Source organism: Homalodisca vitripennis, chromosome 2 (assembly GCF_021130785.1).
Source record: "Homalodisca vitripennis isolate AUS2020 chromosome 2, UT_GWSS_2.1, whole genome shotgun sequence".
NCBI lineage: Eukaryota > Metazoa > Arthropoda > Insecta > Hemiptera > Cicadellidae > Homalodisca > Homalodisca vitripennis.
In genome coordinates this window covers 177,975,706-178,002,592 of record NC_060208.1, presented here as the reverse complement: position 1 = coordinate 178,002,592, position 26,887 = coordinate 177,975,706, and the positions used below count along the sequence as shown (strand labels likewise).

Below are 26,887 nucleotides of genomic sequence, written 5' to 3'. Positions count from 1 at the left end.
TCAGAATACACCACTTTTGATTTATAAACATGATAAATTTACTAAACTAAGCTACCGTAACAAAACCTATCGATTAGCACAGTATGTGTTGACCAGTCTTGGGTTTCTCTGTGTGATAAAGTCGATCTCGTCCCGTCCCTCTGGCTTCTGTAACCACCGTTTCTCCTCCAGGTAGTCCAGATAGTTCTGGAACTCCAGAGGAGAGTACACTGGAACGTTTATTGGAATGAACGGATCAATAGATTCCACACCCTGCAACACAAGTAAAAGAGCTGTGAAATATTTCTTGTATAAAATACAACTTTCCAGTTTCAAAAGTTCTTCCATTAAAAACCTAATAGTTAATTTTAACTATTCTTAAACACTTTTATAATGAATCAGAAACAATAAAGGGATGATACTAATATTTATTCATTTTTCTTATATTAACATTGTCCTTATACTATTACACAAGGGCGCACAGATGGGGAGGAGTGAGAGGGGAGAGGGGGAAGGGATATGTCCCCACAAGAGCATTTTATATTTAAAAACTCAATCGCTTAGTAATCTATTCTCGACTAAAAATAAGATTTCTGTTGGAACTTTAAATCATAATGAAATATATAGATTCAAACTTTAAATCTATCTTAATTTACAAAATACTCGACACTGCACATATAATAATTCAATTTTGTTAAAAGCGCTTGATATTTTAATTTCCCAGTCACGCACTAACTACGAAAGTGAGGTTAACTCTAGGTATTTCTTGTGGCTATCCAAGTACTTTCAGTAACCAAGTACAAAATGTACTCGTACTGATTTCAAATCATACAATGAATACATATTGTGCTGCTAAAAAATTCTTGAGTACTTTACACCTGTATCATTTACAAGTATCTGCATCGTAAAAATACCTGAAACAGTAACCTGTACTGGGTGCTTTCTGTTGGTGGTAACCAGTACTTTCAGGACAGACTCGAGAAAAAATAACCCATACAAAGTATCTTAGTCCCAACGTGATCACTTGTCACAGTAGTGAGTGAGATGCTGAGATCTGAGCAGATCTGTACTGAGTTAGTTTGATGTCATCCGTTGTCACTACGAGGCAACACCGCCCTGGGCAGTCTGGCAATTTGCACATTTTAAACAAGACGTTACCGGCCACAGTAAATGAACAAAATCTGCTCAATATAATTTGTGTTAAAAATTAAACGTTTAAAAAAATTAAATGTATCTTGTCCATAATTATTTTTTTTGTTACTTTGTATAAAATTGGCGATTGCCGTTGAAATAAATAAATAGTGGTTTACAAAATTAAATGCTCAAGATAATGATTAAGAGCTCCGTAAAGTGGCCAATGCTGAATTTTGTAGACCATCCAGTCCCAGCCAGGAATAAAAGTTAAGACAGTAATTTAATAACAACTCTATTTTCATACTATTCTAAAATTACATATTCAATTACAGTAGTATTGTATACATATCTTTATAAACATTTCGTCTTAATCGGTTCACAAGTTTCCGAGTTATAAATGTTCAAAGTCACAGTTTGGTTGAAAATTTCAATATAACTCTGTTATTGTCTCTCTATTAGTTAGTTTGTAGTCAACTTGTCAGTCTGTGACTAACCATTAAAAGAATGACATCTTTGAGCATCAGGTATATAGCATGTCACATTATCTGGACTTACGTTAGAATATTGATGAGTAACTGTCTATACAATAGTGAGCAATACAACAATAAAATCATAAACAAGTATTGCTTAAATACTTACAGTTTTCTGCAGCAAATGAAACGGAAGATGAGATTTGTAGTGACCTTTTACTGTGGCATGATCGTCTGCCACCAGAACTGCAGCACCGTTGTTCTGGTCAACACCACAGAACAGTTGTAAAACACATGTGTTTTATAATTCTACATTTTTCCAGTTTATACAATTTTCATTTGCATAATATTTTACAAATCTACTCAGATAATATTACAAATTCATGATTCATATTTTTGTATATGTATGCTGATGATGCATCTGATTTGTGTTGGTAAAAAAAAAGTGAATTAAGAGAATATTTATTTTTGCAAAATAAAACTATTGGAAGAATTTGCAATAAAGCTTAAATTGTCACACATATGGGTTATTGCAATATTTAGTTAAGTTGGCAATACTATTTGTAACAGCATTTTTTTAAAACTTTTATAGCTCAATATACAAGGACTATTCAGAAAGTAAGAAACGTTTCCACCTGACGCGGATAGGCGCGTGTCAATTGCATATACATTGGTTTGGTTGTGCTCGGTACCTCATAAAGCGTCCATGCGTTCCATGACAATGGGAACATCTCTGCACTGTAATTTTTTTATATATTCAAATTTTAAATGTGTGCTGCTTAGAAAATCCTGCCAGTGATTATTTTTTGTTGAAAAAAACTGCGATCTGTGATTATTTTTTGTTGACCAAAACTTGAAACCAATAGACATTCATCAGAAACTGTGTTAAGTGTGCAAGAAAGTGAATGTAATGACTGAAAGTTCTGTTAGGAAGTGGTGCTTTAAGTTTAAAAATGGCAGAACAAACGTTCATCATCGAGAGAAGAGTGGACTTTCGAGCATTGTGACACGGTCTGGTAGCCACAATTGACAGAAAGAAAAATTGCGTTTGACAATAACTGAGCTTTCTCTATGTTTCCTACGAGTTTCACGGACTTTATTGTTTTAAATTGTTTCACAGAAGCTAGGCTACCACAAATTTTGTGCAAGATGGGTGCCAAAAAAGCTTAGAGATCACCATAAAGAACAAATGGGGGCATTTTTGACGTTTTTGGAGGCCTGTCACAATCATGGTGATCACTACTGGATCGAATTGAACAGGAAACAAAACCTGGGTGAAACATGTGAATTGTGAGACAAAATTACAGTCCATCGAGTGGGGGTACACAAGCTCCCCTAAAAAACAAAGGAATTATCTGCAATCTTTGTCGGCTAGGAACATCATAGCAACAGTGTTCTGGGACATGCAAGGTGTTCTTCTTATTGAATTCCTCAAGCGTGGTGCAACCGCATATACAACTCTAAGTGGTACTGCCAAACATTGATTAGGAGGGCTGTCCAAAACAGCCCTGCGGAAAATTATCCAAATTTTTCTTTTGCATGACAATGTCTAAGCTTACACAGCAAACCGTACACAAGAACTCTTGAACTTGTAAAACTGGGAAGTTTTCCTCATCCCCCGTATAGTCCTGATCTTGCTTCAAGTGATTTTCACTTGTTCCTGAAAATGAAGACCTGGATAGCAACACAGCGTTTTGACAACGATAAGGAGCTCCAGGTACAAGTCACTGAGTGGCTGAGATGACAAGCAGCAGAATTGTATGACACAGGAATTTCAAAGCTATGATAAGTGCCTAAATTTGTATCGTGATTATGTAGAAAAGTAGTACAGTGAGTCCCGTTAATCCGATCTAATTGGGACCGAGCCCTATTCGGATTATGTGATTGTTCGGATTAGCCAGAATTACAAAAAAATACGGTTTTAAACTTGAGATGGGTCTATTTTGTTATAGAATTATCAACATTGTTTATTAAAACACGTTTTCTTACTGTTGCATTGTATTTCTTGACAAATAAATGTGTTTGTGAATACTAAGCACATTTACCGTATTTAGTGTGAGAGTTTTATTGTTAAGCAATGTGAGCGTACTGGATATTGTACGGGTCCACGCGTTCAATAGTTGTACGAAACTACGCGTCATCCAATAAACTCTCTTCAATGCGACAGAAGACAATAACTGAATTTATGTCTTTTAACAATATTAATATTGTACTCAATAATAATATCAGTACTGTACGTCCAATTTTTGTTTGATTTCACTTCTTAATATAGTAATTTAACTCATACTTAACCTATAAGTTTCAATTTGGTGCTGTATTTAACTTCATTATTTATGTACTGTACCGTACACAATTTGTCTTAATAAAATACTGTACAGGTATGTCTATTTAATTAAAGTTTTCTTTGTTTATGTACGAAATGATGCACCCATTTTCATTTTTTATGTAATTAGTTCCTATAACTGTTCATTATCGTTATAAATAATTCCTCCTGGACCTGTTCGGATTACACGTGTTCGGATTAGCGGGACTCCACTGTATTTTAGTCCCTCTTTCACATGTATATAATAATGTGTTTTTCTTGTACTTGGGTTTTTAAACTCCAAAACATTCCTTACTTTCTGAACAGCCCTTGTAGTAATATAGATAAACCAAACTTTTAAGTTTTGAGTTACTTGCCTTAGTGTCTGTCATTATTTTAACTCTGTCCTTGAGAGCAATTTCTCTAGTTTCAAAGAATCTTTTACAACAAAATCACCAATAAAACTGATATTTACCCAATCATTCTTGATAAAAGATCTGAAACTGTGAGTAAGAGATACATTGGATGGTACCAGTCGCACTCTTTCTGGAGTCTTCAGTCTGGAAGTGGTTTGGAAGAAACCATTGAAACCATCGATTGCAGCAAACACCTTGCAACTACAACAAAACGTTTATGTAACATAACACAGTATGGAATATACTCAAGAGCAAGGCCATATAAGAGGTTTGCTGCTAATATTTTTGGCCTTGACAACATGACCATTTCTGGGCATCAGCTAACATTTCCAGTGTAAACTTTATATTGATGAATACAACCTCACAACATTTTGTCATTTAAGTGCGCTTAGTGTTGTTTGCAGATAATTGAAAGTGCACGCCCTAGGAAAAATATAATTGATCCGTGAACACTTCCGTGTTCCCCATAATTCGGAAATAAAAAATAAGGCCATAAAAGTGTTTTTATGGAGTAAACCTCAAGATTGTTTCATTACAGCTAGAACATTTATAACATGTAACAATATTCTGCACTAAATTTCTTTCAAATGCATTGTCTGTCAATTTACACAACATAAATAACAGCTTAAAACACAATTCAGAGTTAACTATGCACTAAACTGTACAAATTAGTAATGCCGTAAAAATAATAAATGTACTGCTTATTGAAGTACATATAGTTTCTGTTAATATTACACCTATATGACCATATCTATTAGTCAACGTTTATGACAACTAACTTACATTCCCTTATGCTTTATTTTGATTTTAATTTTCAAACATACACAGAATATCAATTATATTACATCTTCTTGAAGCTTTTTAGTAATAGAGAGAAAATTGTTAATTAATGGTGACATTTGGCCATTCTCATTTTTTAATGGTGACATTTGGCCATTCTCATTAACCAAGTAAACAATTGTCCAGAACAAGTATTTACAATGAAATACTCTTTTTCTGTTATCTCACTGGAATGGAAGACTCTCAACCAGTCAGTTGGCTACACAGTGGGCAGTCATATCATATTAGCAACAAATTGAATTGATTTTTTTCATTGTCCCATTCAATAAAATGATTTATCAGTTGAAATTAACTAATAACTAATTAACTAAATTCCAGCCCTTTTTGGTAAATCTAGAATAATACTGCCAGTTTTTATATATCTATGATATTGCATGCATTATTATACAATGTGGTGTGATAATTATGCCTCCCCAACATTAACGGTTTCCTAATATTTTTACCTGTTTTGGCGAGCATAGTTCTTCAGCTCATTGAGTAGAACATCAATCACCTGACAAGCATACTTTACTCTGTTCATTCCAAAAAGGACCAGTTCGTTCAGTGATGAACCTTCCACAGTCTTTTCTCTGGGCGACCACTCTTGTGTTTTGCTGAGTCGCAGCTACAACAATTTAATACAAAACACAACATACAGTATAATACATGAAATATTAATGAAAAATATATTAATTGACTATAAATCAAAATAAATTCAATGTTCTAAGATACTCTGCATTTTGTCTCCTGAACGGCCATGGTAGAGTGCAGTGTTCAGCGTACTAGTCAATAACTAGTCAACAACTAAAATTAACAAGTGCTCTCTTTTTAGATCTGTATAATAAAAAAAAAAAAATTAAATTAAATTAAAAAAACAACGACACTGAGCGCACTAATCTTGAGGTTCCAAATAATTCTGCAGGGGCATATAAAATGTCTACTTGAAACAGTGAGAACCATCCCACAACTATATTTCAGATTAAGACAGTGGCTACCACTACTTGTCTTCTATGAAACAGCACACTGTCTAGTACTTCACCAAGAGTTCTATTGTACATACCGAAATTAGAAGTGCAGATTTTTCCTAGATAGTAGATCTAACACTCTTACAAACAGTTCAAGGATACTTAAATGGATTAGTGTGAGGAAACCAAACATCCTTCTTCAAATAATATGTTGGGCAGTAAAACAAAACGTGTTCTACAGTCCTAGTTACATTACCAGCAGAATGGATTATCCTTGTGAAAACTGACAGGCTTTTCCATACCCTACCTATTTTGTCAGACGTCTTTGTGTACTTCAGTCTTTAATATGTGTATTTGCCATAAAGGATAGATACAATGTGATAGCTTGTAGTTTTCAAGCTTAGTAAATTCATGAACAACCACTATGTATTATATTGTGTATTGGTGCCTTTGTTATGTTAATTCTGTTTTACTGAATCTACTTGGGTTTGTATGGGTCTATATACAATTTGAATTATGGAACACAACTGGTATAGTTTGGACAAGAACACAATTTTCCTATATGATTATTAAATAGTGATGAAGGCTGTTTTTTTTTTTTAACTTTGTTAACATTTTCTATATTTTTAACAAATGAATGATATCAAATACATCACTTCAACAAGGAATTCGCTCAGGACATCTCAAAATTGCAAGAAAATAATCCAAAGTACCAAAGTGAACCGAAGAAGTATAAATTGGTAGTTTCTAACCCATCATTCTCATTTCAACTTGATTATAAATTATTGAGACTACACTAACAACTCATCAACACTAACAACAACAAAGATTTATAAATGGAAAAATTAACAAACACTACCTTCATCAACTTACTGAGCACAACTTAGACCAGTTAAATGGGGGCTGCATAAAACCCCCTCGTTTTAGGATTTTAGCTAAGTTCCATTCAAACATTTCTAGCTGTCTCAACCACAGTCATGTGCTCTAAAAGTTCAGAATAGGGACAGCATCAAATTGGTTCTAGAGCTATCTCAGTGAAAGAATGCATCTTGCAGAAATCCAGTACACAAGGAACAACACCATACAAAAGGTCCAATCAGAACTCACTGATATAAACAGGAATACCACAAAGATCAGTGCTGAATCAAGTGATTTTTAAAACAAACTGATTTACTGGTTACAATATGTTGCCACTCTGGGTGTCAATCCAATGATTACTATGTATGTATACACAATTCTCACTCTGGCAAATAAACTTATATGTCACCTCAACAGAGAAATTCAACACTATATTGAATGTATACAAACAATACTGCTCTTCCAACAATCTAATTCTAACAGAAATAAACACAGTGTAAATGAATTTACCTACCAATCATAGAAATGTAGGTTTAGCACTAAATGGATTACAGATAAAAAAAACTACACCTAACATCTTGGAATCACAAGTGATTCAAATTTAGGATAAAAACTTCACAATAATCAACTTTGTAAAAAGGTACGCTTAGGGATTCAAATTATAGGCATGATAAAATAAGTAGGCTGTACATAAACAGGCAAGTCTGCCTGCCTACTTTGCTCTTTTTAATTACATCTAAGATATGTGGCTTGCTATTGTAGAGAGGTATAACTCTCACCAATCTTGAGAGTGTTATCAGGCAACAAAAGAAAGTAACCACATGTCTGGCTAACCGGTAGAAAACTATTTCAATAATACAAAGATGCCTTATAGGACAAAAGCTGCAACAAAAGTGATTTTTCATTTTACAGCATCATGTAAATGAAGATTTTTTGGATATAGTCCATTTATATTTATAAGGTTTCTTTTGAAGAAGAGAAGATGAAGTTAAAAAAATTGTGTTTTAGTTTTTTATGGATTTCAAATAAATAATAAAGTATTTTTAAAACCAAATATTGAATTTTAGTTTAGTTTTTAGTCATGAATAAACACCACTTAATGATTATTTAATAGAAATACCGTTTCAAAAACATTAACTATGTAAAAACTGATGTTATATAAATAAATTAGCACAAAAAGCTTACATCAAGTTTAGAAATGAGTTCTGCGTTGGTTAAGTCAAATTGTTTTAGCCAAGTTGAAGCGTCCAGAGGCAGGTCAATGATGGCTGGATCTCTTTCTGCTGTGACAACCTCCCTGGACCAGTGGAACCACCTCCAAACTGGGCAACAGCAACGACATAACACTCATTAGTACATTATTACATTTTATCGATGAAACATATATGGTACAAAGAATTGAGAAAGTCTGGAACAGCTTGATATGTTATTTTTCAAATGGCCATCATGAAAAATGGTTGTTGTTTCAAGTTATTTTTTAATAGTTACTAAATAGGCTCCTTAGTAGGCCTATATTTTATATATATGCATATAAAATATAAATGTATATAATATATACAAATATATTACTTTAGGTTTATAAAAAATAATTTTAGAATTAATAGAGCTAAAAATTACGTGTTGGATGCTGAAGTTTCTCCCTCATACCACTTCAAAGGCAAGTAAAATTTGTTGACTACATTGACTAGTTGTGACTCATTATTTGTAGTTCTCTAAATCATGAATTAATGTTTTATTTCTTTTTTTCATCCACCACCTTCTTTATAAAATAATAAAGCCAGTTTAGTATGCAATACTTAAAAACTTGTTAAAACTTAAAAGGCCAACACTTTTTAGTCCTGTATAATTTTTTTATTCTTTGTATATTATTGCACTCATCTCATTAATGCATTTAAAATAATACAATTCTGCTTGACCTATGAATGCTTCCTGAAAGTTTACACTGATTATTCATATTATCTTTATGAGGAAGTGAAGAGTCAGATTCATGCGTAAACCAATCAACACTTATGAAACCTTTCAAGTACTTTCATCATCACTTTTTACTATAAAGTACATTTATGTCATTATTTATTACATGAGCATCAGATTTCCTTTATTTGTCATGTCAATCAAAACAAAGAGTTTGGTGTCTTGTACTTTGCCTATCTTTTAATTTATTATCATATGCACAGTATAAAATAAGCATATCATACTATCTGTTGTTCAAATAAAACATTGAATTCAGCATTTTCTAAAAACACATGTTTCTATAAATAAATATATATTTATACAGAGTGAGTTTTATGTCCTGGCACAACCTGGATATAATTTAAACGGCCCGAGATATCTATGTGAAACCTTAATCCTACCTATTACAACATATTTTTTAAATTTTTTAAGTTATTAAAAATTTTGCCCCCCTTTTCTAAAGGGGGGTGAAGGGGGCAACTAAACATTTTCAAATACAAACCCCTATCATGTGACTCCTCATTTTAAAGGGAATAAAAAAAAGAAATCCAATAATGCAAACTAGACGTCTCTACGTTTATTTTAACAGATTTTATGACAAATTTACAATTGAGTAAAGGGGGGCAACTAAACATTTTCAGATACAAACCCCTATCATGTCTCTAGTTTTTACACACGTCTAGCACACTGTCAAACAGCCGAAGGTGAACAGTTTGAACACCTGCTACATTAAAACAGGTAACTGTTTTTAGAATTTGCGTTAGTGTTGACTCATGTTACGATAAACAGGACAAGCCAGTTACTGATTTTATTATTGTAAATTTGTCATAAAATCTGTTAAAATAAATGTAGAGACCTCTAGTTTGGATTATTTGGTTTATTTTTTTATTCCCTTTAAAACGAGGGGTCACATGATAGGGGTTTGTATTTGAAAATGTTTAGTTGCCCCCCTTTACTCAATTGTAAATTTGTCATAAAATCTGTTAAAATAAATGTAGAGACCTCTAGTTTACATTAATGGATTTCTTTTTTTATTCCCTTTAAAACGAGGGGTCACATGATAGGGGTTTGTATTTGAAAATGTTTAGTTGCCCCCCTTTACCCCCCTTTAGAAAAGGGGAGCAAAATTTTCAACAACTTGAAAAATTAAAAAAAAAATGTTATAATAGGTAGGGTCAAGGTTTCACATAGATATCTCGGGCCGTTTAAATTATATCCAGGTGTGCCAGGACATAAAACTCACTCTGTATATAAATTATGTGTGAAGTGAAGTGCCTGATGACGGAATCATTGATTTCGAAAGGCCTTGCAATAATAAAATTAATATTGGACATTTTTTATTCATTTACCAGTAATAGTAAATTACATAAAAATTACTTTAAAAACGTATAACATAATAATTATGTGCATTATTTCATGTTCAAATGTGACACATACAATATTAAAAAAAACTGTGAGTTAACATTTTCAAGAACTTTACTGATATTAGTAAGTGTATGATAACTACACTTTAAGGCCGCTGAAAAAGATTCACGGCCAATGTGTCAAATGAAACTTGTAGATTAAATAATTCTTGTGTCACAATCTGAAAGCTTGTTACAAACTCATGGTAGGAAAAAGAAACATACTCACCACTTGGGACATACACTATAATGAAGTTGTTGTTGTAAGCGTAGTTCATGGCATGGATGAGTGTCAATGTTTTTCCACAGCCATATTTTCCATCTAAGATCTGTTAAGCTTAAAACTTGTTGATCTGATCTTAATAAGTAATTATTGTGAATTACTATTGAATATTGTACTAATATAGCACTTTGGGAGAAATTTATGTGAATGTAATTTAAGTATTACTTAAATCACAAATTAAACTTTATAATATGATGCAGTATACACAAAGGAAAAACTATTATCAATAAAAATTATTAATATCAACAATCAATTTTGACACTGGGCATCTTCAGGATATTGCAGGACAGGTGTTGAGCACTTTCCTCCTACCCGTTACGTGTTCCACAGAAGAGAAGAAAGGACGCCACCCTGGGGACAACCCCTCATAGTTCTTGTATGATGCTCACTCACATAAGAGTGGTAGTAACCACCCTTTGAGCGAGGAGGATCCTTATTCAGTCACATATCTGACGTTCAATACCACGTCTCAAGACTGAATTGTGAGTCGCATAATCTTCCTGAAGTGTAAGCACTCCAAGAAAGATCCCTCCCAAACAAATCTAGTAATCATCTTCCCCATGGTTTTGAAAAGAAAGGAGGACAGAAATATCGGTCTAAAAGACCTAGGCAATCCAGGCTAGACCTCCCCTGCTTTGGTATAAACACCACCCTGGATAATTTCCAGGATAGAAGAACGTAGCCGAGGACCTCAAGAGGGAATAAACAGCCGGGGAAGGAGAATATCCAACCCCCACTGCAAGCAAACTGGTCTTATATCAATAGCTAACTCATCATAAAAGGGCAAAATTGCTCACTGACATTCTTACAATACATTTTTATTAATAAAATACAGTTTTATACATGCCTATTACCAACAAATACAGACCCAAAAATAAATTCTCAAAATAAACAAAAGACAGTAAAAATATCTTTATGTAATTCACAAACCATACTTTTTTTGTAAAAACTATGTTTCCTTTAACCCTTGAAGTTCTAAGTTACAGGTTCATAGGTTTTTTGCAAATTTATATTAGTACCTTCTGAATTTTATCAGTTATTAAAAAAAGCATTCCCGTTTTAAGAATAGAACCATAAAATAAACAATATAACCAAAACGCTGTCAAATAGTAAAACCTCATGAGCTTGTGTCGCAAGCAATCTTTGACTTTTAGAGGAAAAAAAGAAAAATATTTAGGTATATTTAAAATTATTTAGTAGAAAATGTGGAATCTGTGATTAATATTACATTACGTACTTAAATTTTAAGTGAGGATTATCAGAACTATGATGAAATATTAGTGGATTATGGATCATGTTTAATGCACCACAGATTACGATTCTGTCAGTTCACAAGGCGGTAAAGTGATAACAAATTATAGCATTGGTAGTGCAAGGGTTAAGCATAAGGATCTCAATAAACCCTAGTAACTGAAACGCTTTGAGACATTGATTTAGTTTTTTTAATATAACACGACCTGTTCATGTTAAAAATCTGAAGTTGTTTGGAGCAAAGTACTACTAATACTGCATTACACAAGCCAAGGCAATACCCATATGCTTAATGGATAGCCAGGTCTCTTCTTCTGTTGCCGAGAACATATCCTATAACCAGATCGACTATGGGTCTCAGTTAATATGGCTCTTGTATTAATAAATTTCTTGTAGAATATACATTAAGGCAAAATTTTAAAAAGCTAATTTTCAATGTATTTTTTAAATTTCTTATACATAAGATTTCTTTATTAAGTATTAACACATTGTACGTCATCAACATATATGACATTGCACTACATTCAGTGACTATTTAACTTTAAAGATGTTGAAATAAAATTATTAAAGGATACAAATAACATATCGGATAATAGGACGGTTGTAGTCAGCTCTCTTCAGGTAGTCTATGAGCTCTATGGCGGGTTGTCGTACGAGTATGTTTGTTTCATGAAACGTATCGCACAACCGCTCAAAGTACAACGGTAAAACATATTTTGGAAACAGCTTGTCCTTCACGCCCTTCGGCATTGTATACAGTTTCCCCACATCATCCTGTGTGTGATTTGTCTAGGAAAAAGAAAAAAAAATCACATATATATTAGTAGAATACAGTACAGGTAAAAGGAGAATAGGTGCAGCATTGTATATGATAAATTGACTATATAATAAAGTAATAACACAATCTGTTGTGTTCTGTTTTATTTCGGGGTAGAGCTGATTGAATAGGGTTGAATTGAATTTAAATTATCTTTGTGTGTCATAAAAACCATCTATAAATTACTCGTACATAAAATATAAAATGCAGTTTTTAAATAAGTAAAGTTAGAATGTATTAAATGTTAGTAAATTATATGCATTTAGAAATATGCGAATGCCGAATACAGTGTTATCTAATAAAGGTGAACTTTACACCTATACTTTTTGAGAATGTTAATATTAATAAATTCAGATGTTTAGTTAGCTGTTAAGATTAATTAAAAAAACTTGGTGTCTTCAATGCTACAAAACAAAAATATCAATTCGGTATGGTATTCTATCAAAATACTCTGTTTGGGAAAATAAAATATAAAGTTATGACAAAATAAGCATAATATAAATAAAAGGCAAAATATGTACTGCAAATTTACACTTCATACCTACAATAATTAGTACAACATGTACAATTTCAATAGTGGCAATATAAAAACTAAGTCTAAATTCATCCTAAACTGTAGAAAAAAATTACTGTTTGAATATTATGATGTAAGAGATGGAATCAAAAAATTTACCTGTAAAAACAGAATTTGATGTTGGCAAGTTCTAAAGATATTTCAAAATATAAATAAATCCAGACTACCAAGATAATCTTTCAACAGAATTTATTATTTTTATTATTACATGGAGATTGGTTTTGTAACTATGAACAAAATAAAACATGAATAAATGAATAGGTAGTTCAAAAATAAACCTTGTAAATGAGATTATAGTAAGTTTAAAGATAAGAACTTGTTTATATAAGTAGAACAATGATACATCTTTATCATTTATCTTTTACTGGTGTCTGAGAAGTGTTTTGTTTTTTGTTTATCACACATGTCCTCTGAAGCATTTCCGTTTTATTTTTTTATTTAAAAATTACAAAGGAATAGTTTAAAAAATTGTATTTCATTAAACGATAAAGTGTTGATTGGTACAATTTAGGCTATCTACTGCTCTAAAATGGTAAGAAAACACTTAAGTACTAACAGTTCAGTTTTTACATGTTTGTATTATATTATTAAAATTATATAAAAAAGTTAACTGTGTCATAACCCTCTTCTGTTCGAAATTCTGCAATGCGCTTCTGGAACTACTATGCTGAATTTATTGGGCTGATCCGCCACGGGAGAAAACTTTCACATTTTTTTATTTTAACAACTTTATTCCAACAAAACTGTTACACATTATATATCGTTGTAAATACTATTTGGTTATCTATAACATGATGGTATTTGAAAAATTATTAAGCCTATAAGATAACACTTATACACACTTACAAGACATGTTTGTATGTATTCTTATATTAAAATAACAACAGCACATGATGTATTGCATAAAGAACTGTAAAAACAACATAAGAATATGTGATTAAAACAGTACTTGCATGAAGTTAATAGGTCCAAAATTCTATAAGACAGCAAAAGTATTTTGAAGGAATTGTGTTGAAAAATGACTTTCACTGCCAATGAAGAGATTGGTAACATTTCATATATTACTCCTACATAGGCATAAAAACATGTAATGAACGAGAACAATACTACTATCAATAGGCATTTCCATTAGCAGTTCTAAAAGTAACCGTATGATGACAGCACAAAGCAGAGAGCAATGATAAAGCAGTTGGTGGTGATCAGAGGTGATTTAATTTTAGCACCAGGCTTCCCGTCAAGGTTGTTGGAGGAAAATGCCCATGAGATGATAAGATTTAGCTTTTGATATCTGTTAAATATTTTTATAGCACTTTCATACACTAAACTGGTCTATAGCAGTCTGGTTAGCTCAAACCAAATTGAAGCAATCCTGCCAATAAACACAAGTATGAAAATTAAGAAGTATTAAGCTTTGTGATAATAATTCTCCCAATTTATTAGCTTTAAAGTTTCTCCAAGTGTTTTCCAAAATGTGCTTTTACAGGTGACAATAGTGACTGTATTACTGCCCCTTCAGTTTGCTCATTGAAGTTACTGCCACAAAACATAAAGTCAATTTAAACAGGCAAAAGTTACTTTAGTCAATTCTGTTATTTCTTAAGATTTTATTTCCTCTATTATTTTAACTATTTCAGGAATAAGCATGTCAGTGAAAAAGTTATTTAACGTAAAAATTGACAAGTAATCAACTTTACAGTTTTATAAAAGGTCTTGATATCTACCATATGAATCAGTTTTCACAATAATAGTAATACCAACTTGCGCACATCTCGGATGTTCATGAAACAGTACAGCTGACACAGTTCTCATTTGAATGCCCTTTTTATACACTTTTGGCAACCACAAGAATGATATAGGTAACTTTGTAGTAACCATTTCAGAATTACATTCATGATAAATATAAATATACACATTTGATAATTATTGTCCACAAAATCAGAGTAGGGTTTAATGGTGCCTTTTATCATTAGATCTACACATGCACAAGATTTCTTTTTATATCAATATACTTTCATAAACTTTTTGAAAACCAAAGTCATTTTGAGATTCTTAGATATCTACATAAAAGTCTTCCATATCAAAAAGATATATAATAAAAAATTCAGAGGGTTAAAAGAAAACATCCGTAACATCACTGTGATATTGTTGGTACTTATAGTGTCATTTGTATGACACCACCATGGCATCACCAGGTCTGAAAGTTAATTTAATTTATTATATGCTTAACCATTATTTATTTGTTAAAAAGTTACTACTTACTGGATCACTCTGTGAGGTTCTGACAGCAACTTTTGTCGGTTGAAAGGTTGCAGTTGCAGCTTCTGTAGAAAACCCTCTGCTGCAAAGTTGAAGAGCAAATGTAGAGCGTACTGCAAATAATAAAAGTATATTAATAATAATAATAAATAACTTTTATTACTTAAAATAAACCTCGCATAATAGACAACATGAGCAGATTTAGCTGGTTAAAATCAATAAATTGTGGGCTTCAGGATATGGTCCCCCTAAATAATCGATTAATGGTTGAGTTATCAAACAAATAACTAAAAACTAGTGTACCAATATATGTAAAACAGATGATTATTTTAATGGTATCAGTAAAATTAACAGCCGGAGATGCCAATCAAAATTTCAACGTTATTAATATAATTTTGCTCGTGTTCCTGAACAAAACTATATGCAGTTTTAAGGGAGACAAATAAAAAATACTTATGTTTTTTTTTAATGATTGAAATGGTAATGTCGCTCTTTGGTTGGTTACTGTATTGTGCTTCAGTACTTTGACATTATCCAGATGCTACTATTTTTGGAAGAGTTTTTCTTACCGGGCACCTACAACAGCTACATTACTAGAAAGAACAGACTTTATTTTACATACAGAGAATATTACTTGTCTTTATAACAATGGTTTCTTGATGTCATTATTACAATGTTTTTATTAAGTTTATACTAAAAATATTAAACCATAACTTAGTTTATGAAGAAAATAAGTATCAAGCACTACTTACCATATTGTGAAGCACATCTGTGCCAAATTTCATGTTGTTATCTCATAGTTTTTTTGTAAAGCGTACCTTAACTTAAAAAAACACAAATGTCGGTAAATCGCACTTAAAGTTTGATATATACAATATTTAAACTATGTTTGTCTTATTAAAATCTTCCTGCACAGTAAGTCTCCTCCTCATCTTCCTTCTTTCTCTTTGTAAGTCTTCTCATCTTCCTTTTTTTTCTTGTTTTGTTCTTGTGCCTCAATTTCTGCCTTCCGAACCCTGTGTTCATCGTACTTATTCAAGCCGTCAATCATGAACTTACCAGGATCTAAACCAAGTCTTTCCAAGACATTACATTTTGCCTTTGAGCCATCATTAAAACATATCACAGCATAAGTGACTCCAAGTTTAAGAGTCTCCAAGCCAACAAAAACAGTTTTTGGAATTCTTTGCCTGATGGTACTATTAAAACTCTGATTCGGGTTTTGAGTCTTTCCATGTGTGCACCTTTCTATTAATTCTTTTTTTGACAAGTCCTTAAAAACAGGCTCTATGGCCTTCATAACAGGAACAGGAATTACATGGTCATGGGTGTAGTAAGTTTTCAAAGCCTTAGCCTTGTTGTATTTGCACCATGACTCAGGTCCAAGAGGACAACGTTCATGCTGCGGTTTATCGTCACTTGAAATTCTGTGGTAGTATATAGCCCAAATAGCATTTTCCATGCCTCCCACATCATGAGTATTATTTCTTATGGCCTTGCCATAGTAGTTTGGAAGGTGATCTATTTCAGTATTAGTTAACCGTCCTTTTCTGCCAAGGTTCAAGCCATCAGCTAACTTAGTTTCTTTTGTTTCAGCCTTCAACCGTCTCAATCTTGTGCCTACTCTCTTTTGAACGTGGCACATTCTAATTTACTAATATGTACATCATTTCCATATGGCCTATCTTCCAGTACTGCAGCAAACCCCTTGGAATCGCCGTCCCCTAAATATTGTGTATAGCGAAGGCGAAGTTTTTCCTCTGAACGAGGAAATAAAGCTTTAGCTCCAGCAACCTCCATTCCGCCACTAGAACCAGCATAATTAAAGCAGCAAAGACCTGATTCTTTATGTAATGTCTGTTTTTGTTGAGGCCTATTAGATTTTTGCACACAGGCAGTACAAAACTTTGATAGACATTCAAAGTCTAGTACTTTCCCAGTATCAAATGCAGTCACTGTTACCTTCATCGAGGCCTATGTGCTAAACCAGATTTGAAATATTACTTAAGGATCTGTTTTAACATTCGGCAAAAAATGTATATGATAAAACTAAATGTTATTACTTACTTATAAATTATTACGCTTTGTCATACTGACGCCGTACCTAACAGAATCCACAATAACGATGACGTGACCTCAATGCTACACAGATACATAGCAGTCTTTCTTGTTGGACTATTTTGAAGACCAAGCGCCAGGGTAATACACTGCTGGTATTGAACTTCCAACCTCCTACATAGATATGTGTTGACCCATATTCTCTTCCTGATTGAAAAATCGCAGCATCACCACTTTTCTATTTCTTTATCGGTTACCAATAACAATAGAATACATGGTGTCATGGTATGTAAATAAATTAAAATGTATGCGATTAAATGGCTGTTAAGTTATATTCCGCTATATTGACTTGAAGATTTAATTTTTGCACTGAAGGTGGTTTCTTTTTCAGTAAGTTAATATAAATAAACACTAGATTTTACTTGTCGCTAAGAAAATCGCATCCTCCTAACTTCACCTCTAAATAAACGCAGTTTTAGGCGTATGGTATCTTTTTATTAGATGTAATCCGTTGCGGGTAATTTACAACAAGAATCAACTAGTTTATTTAAATTCAATTTTTAAATTACGTACTCTGTGTAGGAATATTCCACCAGCAATTTCGTCCGTCAGATATACAACGGTTTTTTGTGTAATTTTTAAATGCTGACTCTGTTACCTGAATTTAACGCATTACACACACTCATACACATACTAAGGGTTTTGGATGTAAATATAAGTGTTATATTTACACGATTTAACAAACTGTTACGTATCCATTAGTCATAATCAGATTTAGCCAGAATATAAAAAATATGAGTGTTAAATTTAAATAAACTATTTATAGTAATATTTTAATTATTAATTCATTAAATTTTCATTTATAGTTCATTAAATTTAGTTATATTATTTTTAGTTTCATGAGTGTTGTAAATAATAACAATAAATAATATCAACATTTTTATTTCAGATCTACCCTCCACCACCCCCCAAGTACAGGCAATACTTGAGACAACTAATCTATTACAAAATTTGAAATAATCAGTTATAAACAGTAAATCACCAAAATTTTAGAGGGTTATTCAAAAGTTAACACTGGGGAAAACATTGTTTGACATGTAAGTAATTTGTTATTTATATGAGTTCTGGTGCTTTCATTGAAGTCCGGGCCCGATGACTGATTTGGAGTGTTGGTGTCAGTTTTAATTCTTCTTCATCAACTGGAAATTTCGGGGCCATGGGTAGAGTTCCTGGCCGCTCACTGATATTTAGACTGTTGGAGTCAGTTTTAATTCTTCTTCATCAACTGGAAATTTCGGGGCCATGGGTAGAGTTCCTGGCCACTCACTGACATTTAGACTGTTGGTGTCAGTTTTACTTCTTCTTCATCAACTGGGAATTTCGGGCCATGGGTAGAGTTCCCGACCGCTCACTGACATTTAGACTGTTGGTGTCAGTTTGAATTCTTCTTCATCAACTGGAAATTTCGGGGCCATCGGTAGAGTACCCGGCCGCTCACTGAAATTAGACTGTTGGTGTCAGTTTTAATTCTTCTTCATCAACTGGAAATTTCGGGGCCATGGGTAGAGTTCCTGGCCGTTCACTGACTGTTGGTGTCAGTTTTAATTTTTCTTCATCAACTGGGAATTTCGGGCCATGGGTAGAGTTCCCGGCCGCTCACTGACATTTAGACTGTTGGAGTCAGTTTTAATTCTTCTTCATCAACTGGAAATTTTGGGGCCATGGGTAGAGTTCCTGGCCGCTCACTGACATTTAGACTGTTGGTGTCAGTTTGAATTCTTCTTCATCAACTGGAAATTTCGGGGCCATCGGTAGAGTACCCGGCCGCTCACTGAAATTAGACTGTTGGTGTCAGTTTTAATTCTTCTTCATCAACTGGAAATTTCGGGGCCATGGGTAGAGTTCCTGGCCGTTCACTGACTGTTGGTGTCAGTTTTAATTTTTCTTCATCAACTGGGAATTTCGGGCCATGGGTAGAGTTCCCGGCCGCTCACTGACATTTAGACTGTTGGAGTCAGTTTTAATTCTTCTTCATCAACTGGAAATTTTGGGGCCATGGGTAGAGTTCCTGGCCGCTCACTGACATTTAGACTGTTGGTGTCAGTTTGAATTCTTCTTCAACTGGAAATTTCGAGGCCATGGGTAGAGTTCCTGGCCGCTCACTGACATTTAGACTGTTGGTGTCAGTTTTAATTCTTCTTCATCAACTGGAAATTTCGGGGCCATCGGTAGAGTTCCCGGCCGCTCACTGAAATTAGACTGTTGGTGTCAGTTTTAATTCTTCTTCATCAACTGAAAATTTCGGGGCCATGGGTAGAGTTCCTGGCCGCTCACTGACATTTAGACTGTTGGTGTCAGTTTTAATTCTTCTTCATCAACTGGAAATTTCGGGGCCATGGGTAGAGTTCCCGGCCGCTCACTGAAATTTAGACTGTTGGTGTCAGTTTTAATTCTTCTTCAACTGGGAATTTCGGGCCATGGGTAGAGTTCCCGGCCGCCTGATTTCCAAATGTACAAAATATTGAAAAAAATACCTTAGACCCGGAGATAACATGTATAGGTGTAGTATATTTCTTGTGAACTGTCGTCGTTATCCTCCAGTGGATGTTTCAAATATTTCAAATTTTATTTACGTGTCACGCTAACACTTTGAATTTTGAATGGTAGTTTGCTGAATGTTTAATAACCATAGTTACTAATTTCAACAATCACATAATAAACATGTTAAATATGAATAGTTTACAACGTCTGTGGCTGTATTTGGAAGACATTGATTCTCGTGATTTGGAGGATGCAGGCTTTACAGAAGAAAATCGTTTTATTTTTATTTCTAGAATAAGTTGCTGAGTTTTTTTTAATTTACTAAGATAAATTCCATATATAAGGCTTTATCTCATAATTAATTATCGATTTTGAAATAAAAGTGATTTGTGGAGAGATCAGTGATAAGTAAATCACATTTAATATTAATGCATATATGATATAACTCTAACTCAAAAACTTCTCTAATTATTAGTACAAATTGGTTTTAATATAGGGCTTAGGACCGTACCTATTGATTTTCAAAAATTAATTATCTGTATGTACATGTTACCGAATGTAATCTATTGATTGAGGAAATCGATTAGTTAGAGGCAGTTCATATCTCTAAATATATATATATATATATATATATATATATATATATATATAACTCCTATTGTGTACGATTTTTTCATATCGAAATTGGATAATATATCAAACTATTCAACAGAAACAACCGAATAACGAGTGTAGACCGTTTATTAAAGTCTTCCCAAGCTATTTAGTGGAGATATCTATATGAAAAAATCGTACACAATAAGAGTTATAATAGATTACTGTAACAAGAAGATGTTATTAATAAATGTTATTCTCATTTATTACAATTTTAAAAACATAAATTTAACACTAACATTACAAAACAACAAAACGAACAAAGGCCTAGACTTACATATCAAAGAAACCTTACAATATTTATAACTTGTCCAGCTTGATAGCAATGAGTAACAGCTTTTGTGAAATGGAGGAAAGAATTCTACCCATGGGTTACCAGGAGCCAAACGTCCATGTTGAAGCCACTTAGGATAGACTTTAGTTATATACTTTAATAAGCGGCCTACACTCGTTATTCGGTTGTTTTTATTGAATGGTTCGATGTTTTTATTCGAATGAATAATTCAATATTACGATTTAATTAACTTAGCATATGATTTCAACTTATTAGTTACGGTATAGTAATTTTAATATAATAAATAAACAGCAAGAAGTAAGTAATATTTTGAGACTGAAAATGACAGTGAATATAAGGAGAATATGTAATATTTGTCACAAGTGACGAGATTTGTTTAACTTGCTTCAACATGTGGGTTTCGCACCAGTCCATAAAAGTGGTTACTCATTGATATCTAGCTGGGTAAGATATTAATATTGTAAGGTTTCTTTGATATCTTAATCTAGGCCATAGTTAGTTTTGTTTTTTTGTAATGTTAGTGTTAAATTTGTTTTTAAAATTATAATGTATGAGATTCTTCTTTTTCCTGTATTTTATTAACCCTTAAAGCGCTAATCTAAATTACTGTCAAACGCTAAGATATAAAAAAATATTTTTTTTAAAATTTCCCAATGCTAATTTTTGTTTCATATACCTTGGTATTACCTTAATAAGAAAAAATAATAAACATGTAATATTACATATTTTTGAAAATTTTATACGCACGAAAATATTTGAAATTTTGAATAAACTGCATTGCAGGATAATGTACATAGCAACACTATTTGACAGATTACATTACATTTATACAGGTTATTTATAATGAGTAAATTGTAACTGAAGTTCTTGTATAATTAGTACATAAAATAAATAAGTTCAGTATAAGATTTTGAAATGTAATAATGTGAAATTCAACACAAACTATTTATATGATAGCCTACAAGGGAAATGAAACAAATATTGTACTTATAAACCTTATTTATTTAGAATAAATAAACTGGACTTGTATGGTGAAACTGGTATAAAATACAAAACAAATAATTGAAAAAAAATATTACACATATTATACCAAAAATGCGCTCATTTGTCAAAACTTGGATCATCTGGATTAGCCATTATAACAAAAAATTATACTAAATGTTAGTAAAAACAATTTTATAAGAATTGTATAAGATAATTGTATAAGAATTACAACGGACTGATTCAAAACACTTTGTTTAACAATGTAACCAACATACGACCAACACACACGTAGTTAAACAGCTGAATGAAACGAACGCGTCTGTAGGCGTATGCCGCGTCACAGGCCATACAAAAAATGGCGGCGATTGCTTTCAACCCGAGTAGTTGTCGTTACAAAGTCCACCAACGGTGACAAAGCGTTTTGTCTAGTCCCGACAGTCGAAAGGAACATCGATCTGGTCTCTTACGGAAGTTTTAACAACTAATTCTTCGCCATTTCATAAGTAAAGCTTTTGCGTTTGTAGACGTAATCCGCGTTTAAAGCATTGGCAGTTCCGCGTCTTTAGGCGTTAGCCGCGTTGGAAGGGTTAAACCTTATTGTGTACGATTTGTACATATTGAAGTTGCATAATATATTGAATTGTCCAAAAAAACAACCGAATAACAAATGTAGGCCGCTTATTAAAGTCTCCCCGCCACTTAAACTAATCTCGTCACTTGTGAGAAATATCTCGTCACATATTTTCCTTATATTCACCTACCATTTTCAGTCTCAAAATATTACTTACTTCTTGCTGTTTATTTATTATATTAAAATTACTATACCGTAACTAATAAGTTGAAATCATATGCTAAGTTAATTAAATCGTAATATTGAATTATTCATTCGAATAAAAACATCGAACCATTCACTGCTGAACATGTTTACATTAAAACTGCTATAAGTAATAAGGTGAAATCATATGGTAAGTTAAATAAATTGTAATATCGAATTATGCCTTCGGATAAAAACGTCGAACACTCGTTAAAAACAACCGAATAATGAATGTAGGCTGCTTATTAAAGTCTACCCAATAACTTCAAAGACATTGTGGTCCCATTAGTATGAATGAAAAATGAGAGAGCACTTAGGGTAGGGTACGATAAGCGGACCCGGTTTTTTATATCGAAATTGGCAAACGATATTACTTAATCGTAACCATCGCTATAATCATTCGATACTGATTAATTATTTTGAACTATTAACTTAAATAGTCTATATCAACAGCTGTAAACTCTTTAAAATAATACACGTAGGGTAATATTTCAATTCTTCAATTAATTAATTTTTATTATTAAAAATGGCAGTCAATTTTAGAAAACTACACGACATTGCTTTGAAAGATGATAAGACATAAATAAAATAATATTGTTTTTGTGGCTTCAACATGTTGGACTCATACTGAAAAACCCATTATGTGACATTTGTGGGATAGAAACAAAACTGTAACTGTGAGAGGAGCAAATATGGTCGTCTTCAGTTTTCCTAATTTTTGTTAAAATAATTTGTTTCAACAATGTAAATATTAAATTCATATTTTAATTTAAAAACATATGATTGTTATTGAGGACTAAAGATACTTTTATATCGATTGATAGTCTAGGATTTGAGATGCGAATATTAGGTATCGATGACAACATTCTTAGATATAAAAAACCGGGTCAGCTTAGCGTACCCTACCCGAGTACTGCAGCACTATATAACCTATTGAAAAACAACAACCCTTTTGATACTTCAATACAGCTATTTGAAGTACTTTACTAGAGATATTAGAATGATAGTAAAACGACACGATAAAATTGTACTGATTAATGTATACTTACAAAATTTAAATGAAGACATCCTAGGTAGTTTAACCTAACTAAACTCTGTTTCAATATAGAAAGACTATATGAATCATTAAGTTCGAAAACCCAACTTAATTAGCTTTAATAAACAATTGATTTAAAAATGTAAAATATATAGGGAATAATAACATTCAATTCATAATAAAAACCTGAAATTATAACCATTATTGTCCAATTACAAATCAGAATGAGCAACACTCGACACTCTACAGACGACACAACAAAAATTACAATCTCAACCACAGACTAATAATAGAATTATAATAGAGATCCTATATCTTTGGTTTCTGTTAATAATATTCTATGTGTTATGGTAATTTTGTTCTAAGAAAACATTGTGTTATGGTTTTAAACGAAAGTTTCACTGAGAACAAAGTAAGCAATATTCTTATACCATTCTGACAACTGAAAAGTTGTGATTTATTTTAAAAAAATCTCAAATTGCTAGGACATAAAATGTATTTATTATATAAGCAAAGTTCTTTAGACAAATTGGTCTTGTCTAAACTAAATATTATTTTAATAGCTTTTTGGAAATAAAGCAAATGCTTTGTTCTAGAGCGATTAAAAGTGTTAACCTAAGTACAATCTAAGAAATACGAAGTGTTATTAAAATGTGGAAAACTTATGTTAAGTTCCAATGTTAATCATAAAAGGAAAACATAAAAACAAAAGCAAAATAATCAATCGATTGACTCACGTTAACTTTACAGATCTTCAATATTTTCCTAAATCTTAAAATGTACAAAAATATATTTTTCCCCCTTATTTATCACTAGGGTATATTTATTTAACCATCAAAGCAGAAAGTTTGATACAATAAAATCCTATGCCTAATTTATTCGAAGAAATAATCAAAAGAGTGTGGCTTTTGATATATTAAATAATAATTAAAAGAAAGACTGATAAACCAGAAAGTATTTGACTTGGCAAATAGCAAATAAGATTTTACGTTGTCTTCAACCGATATATAAAAAAAATAATCAAACTCATTCGCATCTGTGCAAGTGTTAATAATTTAATTATCAAACTCCTGGAATATTTTTGCGATTCTTTCTAGAGCCCCTACAATGTCCTCTTTTATTGTTACTTATGTATACATAAAAATAGTTCGCCTTAAAGTTCATTAAAGCATTTTCAATCAAACCAATTTTCAGAGTTGATTAATAAAATGTCCAATATGTATTCTGTTTTCAAATTGACACAAGACTTTCTTAGAGGTTTGGAAAAGTAAATATTTTTGTAACCCCCTTACACCTACCATATATACCGTATATCCATAGAATTAAGAAGAATAGCGTCATACGACGGTTACTTACCTATGATATGTCTAGAAGTACTTATACTACTAAAACCTCTATTAAAATTAAATTTCATACACTATCTGTCTATTGGAGCCGTTATTGAAAGTAATGGTATATTTGAGCATGACAGATCAACTAACCCAATCTATTTAGATCCACTTGCTTAGTTCAAATGTACGTATAAATCTAATTAAAAAAAAATTCAACTACATAGTTTCAGTCATAGATAATCAATACGGTCTTTTCAATGTTTTAAATTTTGTAATATCATTTCTTATCCCCTTAATCATATGTATCTACATACCCTGGAATTTTGAGCTTATCTTTCTCCGTCAGCCGGAAGGCTTGCTGTACAAGAACGTAGCCAGGAAAAAATGTTTGGTGAGGGGTCCAGACAACTGATATTTTCCCGTAGAGAACAGAGAATAGGGCACAATTTTGTTCTTTAAAAAGTTCTTGATCCATTTCTTTGTTAAGAACGATATACCAGCAGTACATTCCAGTAATACAGAATTATTAAAATAATCCTTGTGCTGTAGCTGTCACTGTTGTCCGAAGAAAGTTGTCACACTCTTTCAAATTATGACATGTAACATCTTAGGCACATCTCAGAAATGTTTTTCGTTGTTGGTAGCAGCATGAAGCAACAGATTTCCAGAATTTTTATTTTAAAACACCGAGAGGTTTATGTTTTCCGTTTTTGAATTATAGCTCTTCCCGGATTGATATAATCATTTTTTTTATATTAAAACGATAAAACGCAGTAATAAATATATTTCCGCCAATACAAAAGTACGTGACTTAAAATTGTCCTTAGACTCCATTAATGAAAATATTTAGATACGAGGAGTAGTCTATAAATGTAATGATTATTATCACATCTTCTATTGAATAAAACCTGTTGTGTGTTTGGCAATCACCGAAGAGTACAGCAATAGAGCGAAACCTTATATTAACCTTCTTATGAAACACACGATAGGTCTTTTTTTAAATATTTCCCCCACACTTAACTATGAAAAATTCACGTATCATGTATGTGTTGTTTTCAACCATTCATCATCAATGATAAACTTTAAAAATGACTGCGTTATATTACGTTCCGTGTAAAATATACAATACAACATCCTAAGGAAGCAAGAAAAGTCACGTGGAAGCGAATCTTTTGATGGCATGTTTGTTTCAAAACCTTCAGCAGTGTGAGTCAGACCAAAGCGTGTCAAACGTCAACATGTCGTCTGCTCTCCGTTGACAATCTTCATTTAATCATTCCAGTAATTTCTCATTTCTCCGCCAGTGATTGAAGTAAAAAGCCAATTAGAAAAGTTACACAAAATAGTGATTAATATTAATGATTTATTAAGGTAACGTTTTAATTAATTTTTTAGTTATGAATTTCAACTGCAGGCGTGTCATTACCTGAATTGATAAAGTAAAATTCAATCAATGATAAAAACAATGTTCTCCAGTTATATAGGTTATGTTATGTGTTTACACTAATAACTTTCAAGATAACGGGGTAGAGTACGATAAGCGGAGTGGGTTTTTTGTATCGAAATTATCAAACGATATTTATTTAATAATTATACGTATTGATATAATCAACCACCAAGGTTAATTAATTTTAACAATAAATAAATCATCTATACATTTTCATATTCTAAACAACAATTTGTTTTATAAGTAACTT

General features: G+C 32.2%; 2 protein-coding genes across 4 annotated transcripts in view; one reads left to right on the top strand and one right to left on the bottom strand.

Moving 5' to 3' along the window:
* LOC124355093 (28S ribosomal protein S29, mitochondrial) lies at positions 1 to 24,124 on the bottom strand. The gene is made up of 9 exons (XM_046806039.1): positions 23,873 to 24,124; positions 15,481 to 15,590; positions 12,406 to 12,619; positions 10,526 to 10,618; positions 8,129 to 8,265; positions 5,585 to 5,745; positions 4,361 to 4,502; positions 1,753 to 1,845; positions 1 to 252 (listed from the first exon to the last, which is right to left on the bottom strand). The coding sequence occupies exons 1-9, from the start codon at positions 23,889 to 23,891 to the stop codon at positions 67 to 69; spliced, it is 1,155 nt and encodes a 384-aa protein (XP_046661995.1). The 5' UTR covers positions 23,892 to 24,124; the 3' UTR covers positions 1 to 66.
* The window catches only part of LOC124355092 (non-lysosomal glucosylceramidase), a 56,351-nt gene continuing 43,053 nt past the window's right edge, over positions 13,590 to 26,887 (top strand). For 2 of the 3 annotated variants that reach the window (XM_046806037.1, XM_046806036.1), the window contains exon 1: positions 13,590 to 13,753. In XM_046806037.1, coding sequence (XP_046661993.1) covers positions 13,751 to 13,753 — 3 coding nt within the window. In that variant the 5' untranslated portion in view covers positions 13,590 to 13,750. Of the gene's footprint in view, positions 13,754 to 26,382; positions 26,562 to 26,887 lie in introns of those variants that run through there. The other variant, XM_046806038.1, reaches the window with a different exon arrangement.

Excerpts from the sequence above, each read along its gene's own strand:
- LOC124355093 (XM_046806039.1), bottom strand. Across the intron at positions 4,503-5,584 it reads AACTATGCTCGCCAAAACAG|TTGCAAGGTGTTTGCTGCAA; the intron begins GTAAAAATATTA and ends GTTTTGTTGTAG. Across the intron at positions 1,846-4,360 it reads CTTTTATCAAGAATGATTGG|AACAACGGTGCTGCAGTTCT; the intron begins GTAAATATCAGT and ends GGTGTTGACCAG.